Source organism: Plecotus auritus, assembly GCF_963455305.1.
Source record: "Plecotus auritus genome assembly, chromosome: 1".
In the NCBI taxonomy this organism is placed as follows: domain Eukaryota; kingdom Metazoa; phylum Chordata; class Mammalia; order Chiroptera; family Vespertilionidae; genus Plecotus; species Plecotus auritus.
The window spans coordinates 171,219,740-171,236,338 of NC_137770.1; the positions used below are offsets into that span (position 1 = coordinate 171,219,740).

Below are 16,599 nucleotides of genomic sequence, written 5' to 3' on the forward strand. Positions count from 1 at the left end.
GGGCATCCTAATTGCACAAAGGCACTTTCTTTCCTTGTTTTACCATTAATTTTTTAAAAGTGAAGCTTGGCCCTGGCTGGGGTGGCTAAGTTGGTTGGGCATTGTCCCACACACTGAAAGGTTGCTAGTTCCATCAGATGCCTGGGTGGTGGGCTCGATCCCCAATCTTGGGTGTGCAGGAGGCAACCAATGGATGTTATGCTCTCACATCGATGTTTCTCTCTCTCCCTCTCCCTTCCTCTCTCTCTAAAAATCAACAAACATTCTTTTTAAAAAAGTAAAACTTGTCCCCACCCGTTGGAAAATTCTGGATACAGAACATTCAAATTAGTTGTGATGACTTGTATATCTTAAAGCTTAACTGAATGTTTTTAAGACAATTTAATTTTTAAAATCTATCGATAAATATCTTGTGATGTATTTTAGGATCAATATGCATTGATCAATTGAATCATGTCAAATTACTGCAAACTTCATTTTATAAAATGTTTAATAATAAACATAAACTTATGCTGAGATATTTGTTTTTCAAAGTTATTTTAGTGGTAACACAGGCAAAATATTTGTACATCCCTGAGCCAGTTGTGTCTGGATCATAGTTGGTGTTCAATAAATAAATACTGAATAAGTAATTATTGAATATTGATTGAATACCAAGCAGCTGCCTTAATGAACCTATGGCACAACTCCAGAACATCATGAAATATCTGAGCTTTTCCCCTGGAATTTAATATAGCTCGATCCTTCTGGCTTTCTGTTCAGAAATCCTCAAAGATGCATCGAGTGCACCCTTATCCTCTCTAGACTAATTGTGGATGATGGAAAAGATCCAATTGTGCAGCCTGTGGCTTGCAGGATTCAACTGCACAGGAGACAGGTGAGCTCTATGCCACTGGACCTCCCTCAGTTGCAATAAGGATTGCTGGGTTTGATTTGGAAATGACCAAAGGAGAAGCATGCCTTGCTTGTTCATTGAAATATAGATCTCTCCTAAGAAATGTCTGAGAAGGGAAATTAATCTTTTCTCTAAGGACCTAGGGGAAGCCAGTCTGATCTAGTTTCCCAAATGTTAATTGTCAACCTTCTTTTGTTTCTTTGGGACCCCAGCGCTTTGCTGCTACCTTCACACTCACTCTAAATGTTTCTCATTCCCACAGCTGGGTCCCTACCCCCCACACCTTCCCACACCCCCACCCTCACCCCCACCCTTTGCAGGCTTTTTTCTGCCTGCCCAGCTGATGATGTTTTTCTGGCTTCAGAGAACTTCCGAGGTAGTTACAAAGAGTGCTTGTGGGGACAAAGGATTGTCCCGATTAAAGCAACAACAAAACTAGGACAGTCTTGCAAAAATCCGGATGGGTGGTCATCCCACATGAACAACTTGTGATGTTTCTCCCTTCCTTTCCCCACCCTAGCCCCCACGATTAATGTCATTATTTTGAAAACTTGGGAGTTAAACTAAGGTTTAGTTATGGCCAAATGTTTATTCAACAGCCAGTGATGGTGAGATAGCTGAAAAACTTTTTCTTATTTTATTGTTTTTAGCGAACTGATTACTTCATTGTTGCATTTGAATATTCCAAGCAATGGGCAGCAATAGAAAAATAAGAATAAATTCAACCCTAAATCTAAGTCTGGAATTAATAGGACTTTTCTCTCTGCAATTTTGAGATTACTTGAAAATGAAAGGCTCAATTAGTTCAAATAAGATGTAGTAACATTTCATTTTCTTTTGTTCATTAGAATATTATGTAATTACTAGAGGCCCGGTGCATGAAATTCATGCATGGGGGGACCCCTCAGCCCAGCCTGCATCGTCTCCAATCCGGGACCCCTTGGGGGATGTCCGACTGCCGGTTTAGGCCTGATCCCGAGGATTAGGCCTAAACAGGCAGTCGGATATCCCTCTCACAATCCTGCACTGCTGGCTTCTAACTGCTCACCTGCCTGCCTGCTTGGTCACCCCTAACTGCCCCCGCCCTGCCAGCCTGGTCACCCCTAACTGCCTCCTGCTGCCAGCCAGGTTGCTCCCAACTGCCCCTTCCCTGCTGGCCTGGTCGCCCCCTACTGACCCCTCTGCCAGCCTGGTCACCCCCAACTGCCCCCCTCTGCTGGCCTAGTCACCCCCAACTGCCCTCCCGCCAGCCTATTCACCCCTCACTGCCCCCCCCCCCCGCCAACCTGGTTGCCTCCAACTGCCCCCTGCTGCTGGACAGGTCATCCCCAACTGCCCCCTGCTGCTGGCCAGGTTGCTCCCAACTGCCCCTTCCCTGCTGGCCTGGTCTCCCCCAACTGCCCCCTCTGCTGTCCTGGTCACCCCCAACTGCCCCCCTCTGCCGGCCTGGTCACCCCCAACTGCCCCCTCACCCCTCGCCAGCCTAGTTGCCCCTCACTGCCCCCCCTGCCAGCCTGTTTGCCTCCAATTGCCTGCTGCTGCTGGCCAGGTCACGCCCAACGTCTCCTTCCCTGCTGGCCTGGTCGCCCCCTACTGACCCCTCTGCCAGCCTGGTCACCCCCAACTGCCCCCCTCTGCTGGCCTAGTCACCCCCAACTGCCCTCCCGCCAGCCTATTCACCCCTCACTGCCCCCCCCCTGCCAACCTGGTTGCCTCCAACTGCCCCCTGCTGCTGGCCAGGTCATCCCCAACTGCCCCCCTGCTGCTGGCCAGGTTGCTCCCAACTGCCCCTTTCCTGCTGGCCTGGTCTCCCCCAACTTCCCCCTCTGCTGGCCTGGTCACCCCCAACTGCTCCTCCCTGCCAGCCTGGTCACCCCAACTGCCCCCCGTGCTGGCCTGTTTGCCCCCAACTGTCCCCCACTGTCCTGGTCACCCCTCATGGCCCCCTCACTGGCCTGGTCGCCCCACACAGCCTGCTTGTTCAGTTGTTTAGTTGTCCCTCACTAACCTCCCTGCCAGCCTGGTCGTAGGCAGCCATCTTGTGAGGGTGTGATGGTCAATTTTCATATCACCTCTTTATTATATAGGGTTATTATTTGCATAAAGGCCTTTTGCTTATAACTCTGATTACATTGAGTTTACCTGGACAAAAACTGTTGTCAAGTCAAGAAATGGAATGAGCCCTGGTGGTTGGAGCATCATCCCACACACCAAAATTGTTGCGGGTTCAATTCCCCGTCAGGGTACATACCTAGGTTGCAGGTTCAATCCCCAGTCAGACTTCATAAGGAGGTAATGATAGCTCTTTCTCTATCACATTTATGTCTCTCACTGTCTTGCTATCTAAAAAATCAATAAAAACATATCCTAAGGTGAGGATTAAAAAAATAAAAAGAAAGGAAGTTAGAAAATGTTGTTTACAGTCTCATCAGTGTTTCCTGCCAGTATTCTGTCTTTCCAACAGCTGCAGCAAGACATACTGTTGGTATTTGGAAGCTTCTAGAAAGAGAAGTAGCCAAGTTTACTTTTATAATCTCTACATTCAGCTCACAGGTCACACTCCAACACCTTCTCTACATGTGCATTAAACCATCCCTACTGAAGGCTTAGTCATGCCACCTCGCAGTGAGGCCTGCAATCCCCAGGTTCCTGCTGCTGAGCACACACAGATGACTTCTTTGCAGAAGTCTCTTCACTTCGTAGCTAAAATGTTAAATAATGATTCTAAATTAGCACAGAGTAAATGACTGAAAACAATCCTTTGTACTAAAAAGAAATGCTCGTTTCTGATGGATTTTATTCCAGTTGTGTCCAATGTGTTTTCTCTTTTTTTAGTCCATGTCATGGTTTAATGATAACTAGCACTGCTATTTATGAAAAACACTTTTTTTTTTCCTAGAAAGGGGATTGAGCAAATTTTCTTTGTTTTTGGCCTGATCATGGACAGCTCTCAGACATTCTTAATTTATGATCCATCATCATCTGCTATTATTAGGTGTCTAAAATGAATTCATCTCCTAATTGTGACCAAGCCTAAATCAAGAATGATTCTGCATGAAGGTGATGATTCTTGGATGCTCACACAGCCCAATTTCTGATTCAGTTTGGGAGTATTTTAGTATAAGACAAGTGTACTAAAGTCTCTCCCTTATTCTATCACTTGGTTTACAGTGACACAGACTATCACTGTTTCTCAGACTGTTCACCTAAAGTCAAGTAAATGAAAATGTTACCAGGAAGGTAACATTGGTGGGTTTGCCCAGGGCCAGCCAGTAGTGTGTGGGTTCTTGACTTTGTGGAGGTTAATTTTAGAGGATGGTTATTAAAGCTGGGGACAGTGAATCAAGGAAGGGCTGGGGACATGAGTCTGGGCTGGTCTTCTTTGGCTTACTAAGAAGTCATAAAAAAGGGGGCCTTGGGGACAGGTTGTCTGGGATGAACTGCGGCTGCCCATTGCTGCCCTGGATGTAAGCCTCTTGGGGTCCCGTATGTTTAGAAGACACATACCTGTGGGGTGAAGTAGGGAGAAGGGGAGAGGAGCTGGTGTGTTCCTGTGTCCCTAGGAGGGAGAGCGTGTCCTGGGACCTTAGGTTTGGTTTTGAGGGGTTTTAAAGGCTCAGCATCTAGGGGAGGTCTTAGGGGAGGATCAATAAAATATTCATCAGCTTTATGCTGATGTATCAAAATGAGATTTATTTTCTTAACTTAATCTGTTCTTGGGCGGTTGGCAAATGGCACTAATTAGATTTCTGCTATCTACCCATCTGAGTAAGGTGACTTAAGTTATTTACCCTCTGGTTGAGGAGAAGTACAAATCATTTACTCTAAATTATCCTTCCTTTAGGGAAGATAGGATTTAATAGATAGCTGCAAACTACTGTTTAACTATCTGTTTCCCTTTTCTGCTTGACCTAGCTTACTAGCCTATCTCAAAGAGTCATAAAACTTCACTATGAACACTTCACAGCAGGTAAAATAAATCAGTTTTTCTATTCATTTGTAACACATGTACCAAGGAAGCATATTATTATGTTTGTTAAATGGAAACTTAAAGTAAGGTACTCAAATTTACTTTTTGTTAGTCATAAACCCATCATCAAATCAGACAAGGAACAGATTTTTGGAGCCAAAGTAAATGGAAAATAAAGATTATTTTTCATGAGAAAATTTCTGAATGCCACTTTTATTAATGTGTATAATTCCCTTCAGTGGTCTGTTAATCACCACAGTCATCACTTCTTCAGGATCCTTCACAAATCTTTTACCAAGTGCTTCTTTCACCATCCCTCCATCTTTCCTTCCCTCCCCCCTCTCTTGCCTACTATGATAACATCTTCAGACATTCTAAAGGGGTTAATGTGGTGGGAGGGACTCAATAGCAGGCTGCACGGTCCTCATAATTGAGTTGAAAATTATTTAAGACTCTTTACTAACAGATAATTCATTGGGCTGAAAACACAAGCTTTGCTATTAATGTGTCAGATCCATAGTATTTTCTCATGTTCTGCATTGTCTTGCTAATGACTATGGCAAGGGAAAGGGAAACTATAGCTGAGTGGATCTGGGCTGGGGGACACTGATTTCAGAAGGCCAAGCAGGCCCCCAAATATCACCTGCTTTTCCAAAAACCTGCTTCAATTAATTTGTCTCATTCTTTCTTGATTTTATTCATAAATAAAGCTATTTATTGGAACCAAGATTTTCATAAGTATACTAGAAGTTGTGTAACATAGACTTGCATTTCAATTATTCAATTTTATTTTTTAATTGTCAAAGAATTCCTCTCAATATTACATTCTGGATTTCATTACAATTATAAGTTCACATTAACAATAACCTTCCATTAAAAAATCCTGCATACTTTTTCTGCCTGTGTCATTTTTGGTTCAAGTCGATTAAAAGATATATTGAAACGTAATAAAACTACCTACCCTCTAAAAGACTGTCTCAGACAAAGTGAGCTTTTTTCTGAAAAACTGTGAGAATTTTACTGTGCTCCAATTCAAATGAAGAACACTTTGCATATTACTTTTTGTAGTATCATCTGTAGCAAATGTTTTTCATTTCAATATTTTTCATTTCTTATCAACTTAGCATGAGAAGATGATAATGTGCTTTTCACAATTCTTGAATAAATAACTGCTTTTAGCAAACAACTTGTTTTTTTTACCATGTAGATTATTTTTTTTAGGACTGGAACCAAGTGTTATTTTATATTCTGATTCTCTTCAAGATTTGTTGTTTGAGTTGTTAATTGCGCATGATGTTTTAGGTAGCACGTGTTTATTTCTGTTGAAAGAACATGTCCTATTTTTGAGGAAGGGAAAAAACTTGTAAGACATCAAATGTTTCTTGCAAAACAATTTGATGAAATAGATGTAAATGAATCAGATCCATGTGAATTGCATTTCAATTAAAATGAATGGGTTTAAATATGAAGGGAGTAAAATGCTTGGGGGAAAGAGTGTAGCAAGTCAGGAAGTGACATTTGTTTTGTTTTCATCAGTTTTGGAGTCTTGAAAAATGGCCTAGTACTCCAAATTCAACTTCATTCAGAATCTCCCTTAAGCTTAATGCAGTTCCAAAATGGGATAATAATATGCAAATTCATTTTATAGCTTTATCTGGCTCAATTATAATAACACAGGCATCAGATATTGCCACTGTGCAGTTCTTCAAAAGCATTCTCAATTTAAAGTTAGTGGCTTTTCTTTTCTTTTGAGAGTAAACTGTACATTGTAATGAAGCTAAAAGTACCTTGTTTTTTCATAGAATCACATGTAACGTTTTTAGACTCATACAGCAACTTCATTATTTCTTTCCTCTAACTGAAGATGATCCAATCTAAATGAAAAACACGTGGGGGTTTCATGTATACTCACAGTGTATACACATATGAGTAGGAGTAGTACATAGTAAAAAAGGCGATGGTAGAAACAGAGAGAATGAAAGAGAATGAGAAGGACAGAGAAGGGGGAAAGGAATAAGCAATGTATTCGGAGTTAGGCCATCAAACCTCATTTTATAAAGCACTCAGATCACACTCATTATTTGAATCACAAAAAATGTATCCCATAGTTTTGTTGTCGGAGGAATCGGTGGGTGTAATTCCCCTGTTGCTAGTGGGAGTGGGGTGGCTCTTACCATATCTTTAGATAATGAATTTTCTAAGACTCTCATGGGAGACTAAATGGTTTTCATTGGCATGGAGTTATATTTCTTTTTTTTAACACATTTGTGTGTGTTTTTTAAATATATTTTTATTGATTTCAGAGAGGATGGAAGAGGCAGAGAGAGATAGAAACATCAATGATGAGAGAGAATCATGAATCAGCTGTCTTCTGTACACCTCACACTGGGGATCAAGTTCACAACCTGGGCATGTGCCCTTGACCGGAATCAAACCTGGGACCTTTCCGTTTTCAGGTCGACACTCTATCCACTGAGCCAAACCGGCCAGGGCAGAATTATATTTCTTGAGTTGCAAAGATCCATTGTCCTTAAACCAGTCCTGGAAAATATGAAGCTAGGGCTCCAGCAAAGCCAAAAATAGGGCCAATGTCCAAGGTTTCCATTCCATGTTGGACCTGGGTCCAATGTAGCATCAGGCTAATTAAAGTCCATTAGTCCATGAGAGCCCTGCAAGCCAGGGGTCAGGAGGGAGCAGCAAGAGAGAGAGAGATAGGGCTCCTTTGTTCCGGAGTTAAATATTGAGATTTTGCAATGGCCAGGCCTATTCTGGCCACTGACTTGTTCAGTCACAAATAAGCATCTTCCCACTTCTTGTGGGAAGATGCTTATTTGTGACAGACAAATAAGCATCTTCCCACATCGCCCAGACCTTACTGGGCATGCACCTATTTTTCATTCCTTTCCCCAGCGATCTGTGGGACAGACTTGGAGAATGTTAACTGCAACTTCCTGGCAAAGCTGTATAAATGGCATGCCTATATTATCTAGTTTTCCCTTTTCCTGTTAAATAATAATCAGATTATTATAATGGTATCTGTTTTATATTCATATCATTTATGCTTGCTTAAAAAACAAATACATTAATCTGAAATACCAGGGGGTGGGGGGGAATGAACTACCAAAAAAAAAAAAAAAAAAAAGAGACATAAATAAGTCTCCCTGTTAACTGTCAACATGTTTCAAAATATGAGTAAGTTTGATGTGTGGTGTGACATATCAACTCCCAGTCTCTGAAAACAGGCATTTTAAGTCTTCCAATAACTTCCAAGAGGCAAGGACTATATAACTGTATAATGTGTTTTTTGTTTTTTATGTGTGTTTTTTTTTTTTTTAGATAATATGACACTGCTTAAGTAGTCTTTTAAACACATAACCTGTTAGGGAAGTAGAAATAGAAGTCCTTTCTGTGTAAATTAAAGGTGCAGTAGCCTATAGGGCTATTGTGTGTAAGGAGCCTGCTTGTTTGTTTCCTGAGAACATGATGATGTGATTGCAGCTTAGCATCTCTCTGACCACTCAGGACACTGCTGCTGCTGCTCATCTCCTCTCTGGAAGTGCTTCAACTCCTTGCTCCTCACAGGCAGACAGTGTGAGCTGTCACTCTTTTCTTTTTAAAAAAAAATATATTTTTATTGATTTCAGAGAGGAAGGGAGAGGGAGAAAGAGATAGAAACATCAATGATGAGAGAGAATCATTGATTGGCTGCCTCTTGCATGTCCCCTACTGGGGACTGAGCCCACAACCTGGGCATGTGCCCTTGACCACAATCAACCCTGGGACCCTTCAGTCTGCAGGCCGACGCTCTATCCACTGAGCCAAACCAGCTAGGGAGTGAGCTGTCACTCTTAAAATATGTGTTCCATAATTAGGCAGATGTGTTTTAGGTTCTAGCATAGTCCTTTGTTATTTTATTTAACCCTCCACTCATCCTAGTCTAGCAGATGAAAGTGGAGTGGCTACACTGACTGTTACTTTCACTCTTAAAATCAGTGGAGATATAAGAATTATAACTGTTTCCAAGCCCCTAAAGTCACTCTTAATGGCTCTACGAATCAATGCAAAATTGTTGTTAGTGGTGTTATTTTTTTAAGATTTTTTATTGATTTTTTTTTTTTAGAGAGAGAGAAGAGGAGAGAGGGAGAAAGAGAGAGAAACATCAATGTGAGAGGGAAACATTGACTGGCTGTCCCCTGCATGCCCCACACTGGTTATCAAGCCTGCAAACCAAGCATATGCCCTGATGGGGAATTGAACCTCTCAACCCTTGGGTGTACCAGATGATACCCAACCAATTGAACCACATTGGCCAGGGTGCAAAGTCTAAATTTTAATTCAAAATGGTGTCAATGAAAATAAATGGTCAACTTTATATTTTTCACCATCAATAATCAATATTTCTAAGGTTCTCAGTTAAGTAAGTGTCTCTATGTAGGATCTGTGCTCAGAACAAAATACAATGTTAATATATTGACTTATTTTCCATCATAATTTGCAACAATAACTATTCATAAGTGTTAAAAGATCTAATCTACTTTGCTTTTGGTGTTTTTCCACTTCCTGACAGGCCTACCCTTGCAGCAGTGATAAGGAATGTGAAGTTGGGAGATACTGCCACAGTCCCCACCAAGGATCTTCAGCCTGCATGGTGTGCCGAAGGAAAAAGAAGCGTTGCCATAGAGATGGCATGTGTTGTCCTGGTAACCGCTGCAATAATGGTAAAGATAGCGCTCAGTGTTGATGGGCCTTTTTCTTTTCATGTAAGGCTACCTTCTCTTTAGATTCCTGACATGTAAAGAGTCTTTCCAAATAGGCAAGAACTGGAACATAGTTTAGATAAGATTACCTGAATTACCTCTAAAATCTTAGTGTTCCTAGGCTTTGATCACCTTCTGTATTTAATAATCTATGCTGAGTTGGATTTACCCTGTTGAAGAGTTGTTTGTAAATAGCTAGATGTTCTATTCCACTAAGCACATGAGCAAAGACATCCAACAGAACTAAAGAAAATAACCTGCTGTGATTTAGCAATGCAATTGTGAGTCTGTCTCCCAATTTCATACATTTCATACCTTGATTCTTATACTCATTGTCCTCTTTTGAAGGCCTTACCTGGTGGCACACTCAGATGGTAATGAAGTGATTCGTTCCTATGAAAGGAGATACAAGAGTCTATTCCCCAGCCATTACATAAGCATGACTTCACTCAATCTCAATTAACTTATAGGCACAAATTCAGCAATAATAAAATGAAAAACCATAGACAAACATGTGGTGAAAACACTAAATAATTGCAGAAGGTGATCAGAAACATATACTTAGTTACACAAACAACATAAGCAGGCTCACGTTCCTGTACTTGCTCCTCAGCTCTGGGCATGGTCCTACTGGAAATCCCTTGCACAGGAGGTAAAGGGAAGAGGACCTCATACCCTAGAGAGGTTTACAGTGTAGATTAGGATTGTACTGGTGATTGAACAAGGGGACATGAGTCCCAAAGATGCATGTCTGGACAGACATTTTTAAAGTATGAATAGGTAATATTAATTTAATACTTCGGTATATCACTATTCTGAGCTTGCACATGTATTCACAATAACTTAGTAAAATGAATTTGTTTTTATTCCTATTTTTGCCCAAGGTCACTTAGTCTTGAAAGAGACAAGATGCCAATCAAGTTTGGACTCGGAGCCAAACTATTGAATACTCAGTTCCAATAAGATGATAAATGAACAAATGGATAAATGAAGAGATAGATGATAGGTAGGTGGATGGATGGATAGATAGATGATGATAGATAGATAGATGATAGATAGATAGATAGATAGATAGATAGATAGATAGATAGATAGATAGATGATAGATAGATGGCTTCATGCCTTACATCAGGAGAATACATGGATAAGAACCACATTGTATAGAATTGAATAAGACTAACTGCTTACCTGACCATCTCCAGGTATCTGCATCCCAGTCACTGAGAGCATCTTAACCCCTCACATCCCAGCTCTGGATGGCACTCGGCACAGAGATCGAAACCATGGCCATTACTCAAACCACGACTTGGGGTGGCAGAATCTAGGAAGACCACACACTAAGATGTCACACATAAAAGGTAGGGATAACTGTAGTTCTATGTTTACTTTTATTTATTGTTTTATAAAAAGTACAGAAAATATAGCTAATTAATTCCATTGGTTTTAGAAATATACAAAGAAGATAGTTTAAAGACAAGATTTTAACTGGATTTATTAATTCTTAATTTCGAGGATGCTTAGAGTTTTCTTAGAGATCTTAAATTATTAGAAACTGTGTGTTACAAGAATTGCAGTAGCCTGGTCAACTATGTCATTTTCTTAACAACCTTGTCTTTTTACATGGGATTTAGAAGATATTTCCTATGCAAGCATTTGTCACATATCAAAGGATAAAGCATTCTGAAAAATAAATAGGAAAATGTTCGCTTCAATATGATTAAATCACTATGTCTTTGAGTCTTTCTCATCTTTGCAGATTCAGAAATTTTACTTCCCTAGACAACCAGCTACCATAATATTCATAAAATAATTTACCAAGAATAATTGGTTTCTAGTGCAATTATGTATAGCCATAAATCCTCTTAATTATATCAAAATATTTCAGAAGTCTAATCCCTGATAATTAAATTTGAAAATATGAACCTTATTACCAGTAGTAAAATTTTGAAAGTATGAAACACATCCATTTTTAAAGGAATCTTTTTGCAAGTCTGTTCTGTGGAGCACTACTCTTTCAAGACATTCTGTGAATAAAAGTGTCCTGTGTTCAAGAGTTTTGTAATAATATATCTCACTATTTTTGGAACTTTATAATAAACATTGCTCTACTGAAGGCTCTGAAAAGTCCAGCAATGAGGAAAACTGATTAACTTCTTAAAATACTGTATTTCCCCAACTTGCTTGAACACAAAAACTGTTTCCCCACATTCTCATATTCTTCAGAGAGAGTATTTTTTTTATTTTATATGTGTACATATCTTACCATTGCCCCCCCTTCACCCCACTCTTATAGGATACTGACCTATTAGTCTGACCTGGAATGCAAATGGTCATGTGGATAGGACTAGAGATTGACAATTCTTCTTCAATTATCCTTTGTCTACACTCCTAAAGGCCTAAATCCTTTACACATATCTCTTATTACTACTCCACCAAATTCACATGCAATTGTTAATACATGAGTATTTCTCTTTATTCAAAGATGTCTATGTCATTGTGTACTTTCAAATTTGCTAAGTATTTATATATGTAGTTTTATGATGGGTAGAAGGAAGAAATCGTATGCTGATGGCTAGTGAGTTGTGTCCATATTACACAGTGGGATTGGTTACATTTGGGATGACAGAAAACCCTTTTGACCAGGATTCTCACACTATGGCCTAGGAACCAAATCTGTCCTGCTGCCTGTTTCTGTCAATAAGCTTTTATTGTATCACAGACTTACTCATTCATTTAGGCATTCTCAATGGCTGTTTTTGTAAGACAACAGCAGAATTGAAGAGTTGTGATACATATGATCTAAAAAACCAACATTATTTCCAATCTGTATGTAACAGAGAAGTTTGCTGACCCCTTCTTTATACAGGTTACACATCAACCCAACTGTGATGTTTGGAGGCTCTTTGCTGACTTAATAATTTTTTTCTAAATTAAATACACAGATTTATGCTTCCACATGTTTTGTGTGTGTGTGTGTGTATGTGTGTGTGTGTGAGTGTGTTTGTTTTTTTTAGAGAGAGAGAGAAACATCGATGTGTGACAGTCAAACATAGATCAGCTTCTTCCTCCACGCCCCCTATCAGGGATTGAGCCTGCAACCCAGGCATGTGCCTTGACCAGGAATCAAACTGGCAACCTTTAGGTGCATAGCATGATGCCCAGCCAACTGAGCTGTAACAGCCAGAGCTCCACATGATTTTTATGGTGACTTCTTGGTTGACCCGGGCTTTCTGCCCTTTCTCTGTATCAAAAGTCTTTCTAGACTGCATTTCCTAGGCTCCCTGTCAGTGGCTCTGGCCACATGGGTTTTGCTGTGGTGGGACACTGAGAGGAAGAGGAAAGAAAAAGCCAACATGTTCTCCCTTCCTCCAGTAGTGCTTCTGGCAGAGCTGTATCTCCTTGGGGTTTCAGTCCCACCAGTTGGGCCTGATGAGTTCTCATCCCAGCTAGTGATCCCAGCTCTCTATTCTGCCATCCTTTGCTCCTCTGGATTCTCCAGCCTGAATGTAGTAGTGGTTTCCTGCTGTGTTGCTTTAGCATCCTCTGGTATTTCTTAGCCCTGCCACTACCCATGTGACCAGTTCTCTGCATTAAATACCTTGTAGTTTGAAGAATCAGTTTCCATTTTCCTGGTTAGACTCTGATACATGATCTTAGGCATTCCTGAGAATTTCAGCCCCCTCCTTCAATCAGAGTTTGTTTACACCTTTCAAGAAAGGTATAAAATTAATTAATTTGAAAGCAATTCTTCTTATTTTCTTATTTTCACTCAACTAGTAAAAAGAGAAAGAATAATGATCAGGGAACTATCTAGAGGTGCCGTATGAAAAAATAAAGAGAAGATAAAGTATAGTCTAGCTGTTTGTTAAATTTGATATTCAGATAGCAAACATGAAAATAAACAATAATGGATTGGTAGATTATAGGAAGAGCCCATTGCTGTTAACCCAAGACATTATGGAAGATAGCATAAGTAAAATACTTTATGTGCTCTGATTGCAAATAGAATTGCTATGAAGTGTTGAGGTGATATATTTTGGTCATCATCCTGCAGGGCATGAAGGAGACCCCTGCCTGCGATCATCAGACTGCATGGAAGGGTTTTGCTGTGCTCGTCACTTCTGGACCAAAATCTGCAAGCCAGTGCTCCATCAGGGGGAAGTCTGTACCAAACAGCGCAAGAAGGGCTCTCACGGGCTGGAAATTTTCCAGCGGTGTGACTGCGCAAAGGGCCTGTCTTGTAAAGTATGGAAAGATGCTACCTACTCCTCCAAAGCCAGACTCCACGTGTGTCAGAAAATATGATCACTTCAGAGGAAACGCATCAGGAGCAGACTGAATCTGTGCATTTAGCGCATCCTAGCACAGAGGATTTGGATCTCCGAAGAATAGCTAATGTAAGGCATGTGATAAGAATATGAATCACAGAGCGAGAAAAAGGAAAAGAGAACTAAGTCTATTGGAAAGGGTGACAAATGTAGTACAACTAGTGTGTTTCCGTTATGCAGCTTGTTTATGTAAATAATGTACACACTTGTGAAAATGCAATTCCTGGAAAAAGAAAGCACCGTGAAAATTACTGACCATGTGACTTTTCGGGAGTGTAGGCTGTGCTGGAGGATCGGTTCCCTCCGGATAGGAGATTGTCTATAAAATAACCTAAAGCCATGTTTCTACTCCAAGTTAGAGTTTAATAAAACACTCCCAGTGTATCTTGGTATACATAGAATGTAAAACATAAAAAAAAAAATGTCAAATAGGAAATGAAGCAGAGTTAATTTGTAACACAGATCACCTTTTAATTTGGAACACTGCTTTTACTGTTCAATCAAAGGCCTTAGTAGACACACCCAAAAAAAGCAGTTGATATTTTCCAAATAATTTCAAAATAATTGCAGGTCTTCCATCAAGGCCTTTATAAAAGAAAAAACACACACACACACACACACACACACAACTTGTTTCTCCTCAAACTGCTTATTTGTGTTTTCCAATATTTACTTTCACCTGTGCTTAATAAGAACCAGCATAACAAGACAAAAGTAGTCCATTCAGATTCTCAAGGGATATTGTTTCATCTTTCTAGATTGTATGTGATTCCTACCATGAATACATGTTATTTTCCAACCTAACCCCAGTAGTCGTGTAAAGCACAGAGAAGAATTTTCACAGATTACAAATCTTTATAAGATATCCAGAATATATGGGAAACCAGGCTAATAGAGAGATCAGTACTTTTTAAGGCATTGGCATTCCCTATGTGTTGATAGCATTAGACTGGTAAGCACACTTATTCCTTATGTACTCTGCAGAACGGCAGGGTAAAGCTGAGAGTGCAGACTGGAGCTGCGTCTCCCCTGCACTGGAGCCAGCAAGGAAATAGGGGGAACTGTACAGTATCCAGGTTTGGGCAATGCATAGACATGCCTGAAGCACAACATAACTTTTCATCTTTGAATCCAAGGCTGCACAACTTAAATGGAGTTTTCTATGGGATCTGAGATCTCAAAATACTCACCACACGGATGAGAACAGTGTGAGGTCACTACTTGACCTCAAAGTATATATTTTATACATTTGAGGTCCTAAAATAATATGAGAATTTCTCACAAAATGAACTCTCAAGACAGGGAGTACATAGTAAGGTTCCATTGCCCTCAATAAGCTCCTAACTGGCTGGTAGCAACATCAGATTTTTCTGCATCAACCTTCCCCTACAACTTCTTTTCTCCCACAAAGATACAATTTCTGTTTTCTGCATCCATTGAGATAAATATATATATATATAAATGGAATAACTTGTAGGATCTACATATTGCTAACCTATAAAACCACAGGTTCTTCATTCTTTGAAACCATTTTATCTTTCTTTTTTTTTTTTACTTTACTCACTTCCAAACATTATGTCTAAAGCATAAGGTAAAAATGTATAGTTGTTACTTTTGACCTTTTCTTTTATAAACTTAAAGTCACTCCTTAATTTTTTTTACTTAATCTTCATCTTTAGTCTCAAATTCAAGTTCTCCCAGTAGAAATTGAACCTGAGACTCCATGTCTATTAAAAATGTCACCTTCTCACACATGTTTACTAGGATAATTACGATTTACGTTTCCTCCATATGTCTGCGAAAACAAAAATTTTCAACTAACCTATTCAATAACCAAAGTCTGTACAAACAGGATTCTACATGCGTGGCAACATAAAAAATTGAGCATTTCAGTCAAACGTTTCCTATGTAACAATTACATTTACAATCTGGTTTCTGCATTATTTCCCTTCTGTACATCCCTTCAAAAATTATTATTTGAAGTAATTTATTTACAGGAAATGTTAATGAGATGTATGTTCTTATAGAGATTTTTCTTACAGAAAGCTTTGTAGCAGAATATATTTGCAGCAATTGACTTTGTAATTTAGGGGGAATGTATAAATAAGATAAAATATATTAAATTTTTCTCCTTCAAAAATCGAATTTAAATTTCTTCATGTTTTTCTTATGGGAAAAGTTTTCATAGAATCATAGATTTTCAAAGTTCAACTGGACTGGGTCTGATTTTTCAATCTGAGTAGAAATCCTTTGGGCAGCATCACCATAAGATGGTTGAGGCAGTTCGCTGTTATTGAAGGTAGCTTATTTCATGGCATTACAGCTGTAATTGTTAGAGAGTTATTTTTTCATAAAAGTATTCCAGCTTATGTTTTCTACCCATTTGTTCTTATTTTGCCTTTTGGAACATCTTAGAACAAGGACTCTCTACAAACTTTTTCAAAACTCTTGAAGCCACCTAGCATATTTCTTATAATCATCTCTCTAGGTTAAATTTTTTCAAAGTAGAAATGTGGACATGCTTAGGATATTGGTTCATTCTCCTGTGGTACAAAGAAGATACAAAATATATTTGTCTCTGTATGGCTACACTGAGTTACCTGGCCCTGGGTGAACTCCAACCTACTTCCTGGGAAGGTCTTTCCTCTG

General features: G+C 39.6%; 1 protein-coding gene across 1 annotated transcript in view; it reads left to right on the top strand.

Annotated features, from left to right (window-relative positions):
• The window catches only part of DKK2 (dickkopf WNT signaling pathway inhibitor 2), a 115,879-nt gene extending 99,786 nt beyond the window's left edge, over window positions 1-16,093 (top strand). Inside the window, exons 2-4 of the mRNA XM_080678583.1 lie at window positions 9,433-9,583; window positions 10,825-10,980; window positions 13,677-16,093. Coding sequence (XP_080534709.1) covers window positions 9,433-9,583; window positions 10,825-10,980; window positions 13,677-13,927 — 558 coding nt within the window. The 3' untranslated portion in view covers window positions 13,928-16,093. The remainder of the gene's footprint in view (window positions 1-9,432; window positions 9,584-10,824; window positions 10,981-13,676) is intronic.
• The last annotated feature ends 506 nt before the right edge of the window (window positions 16,094-16,599 follow it).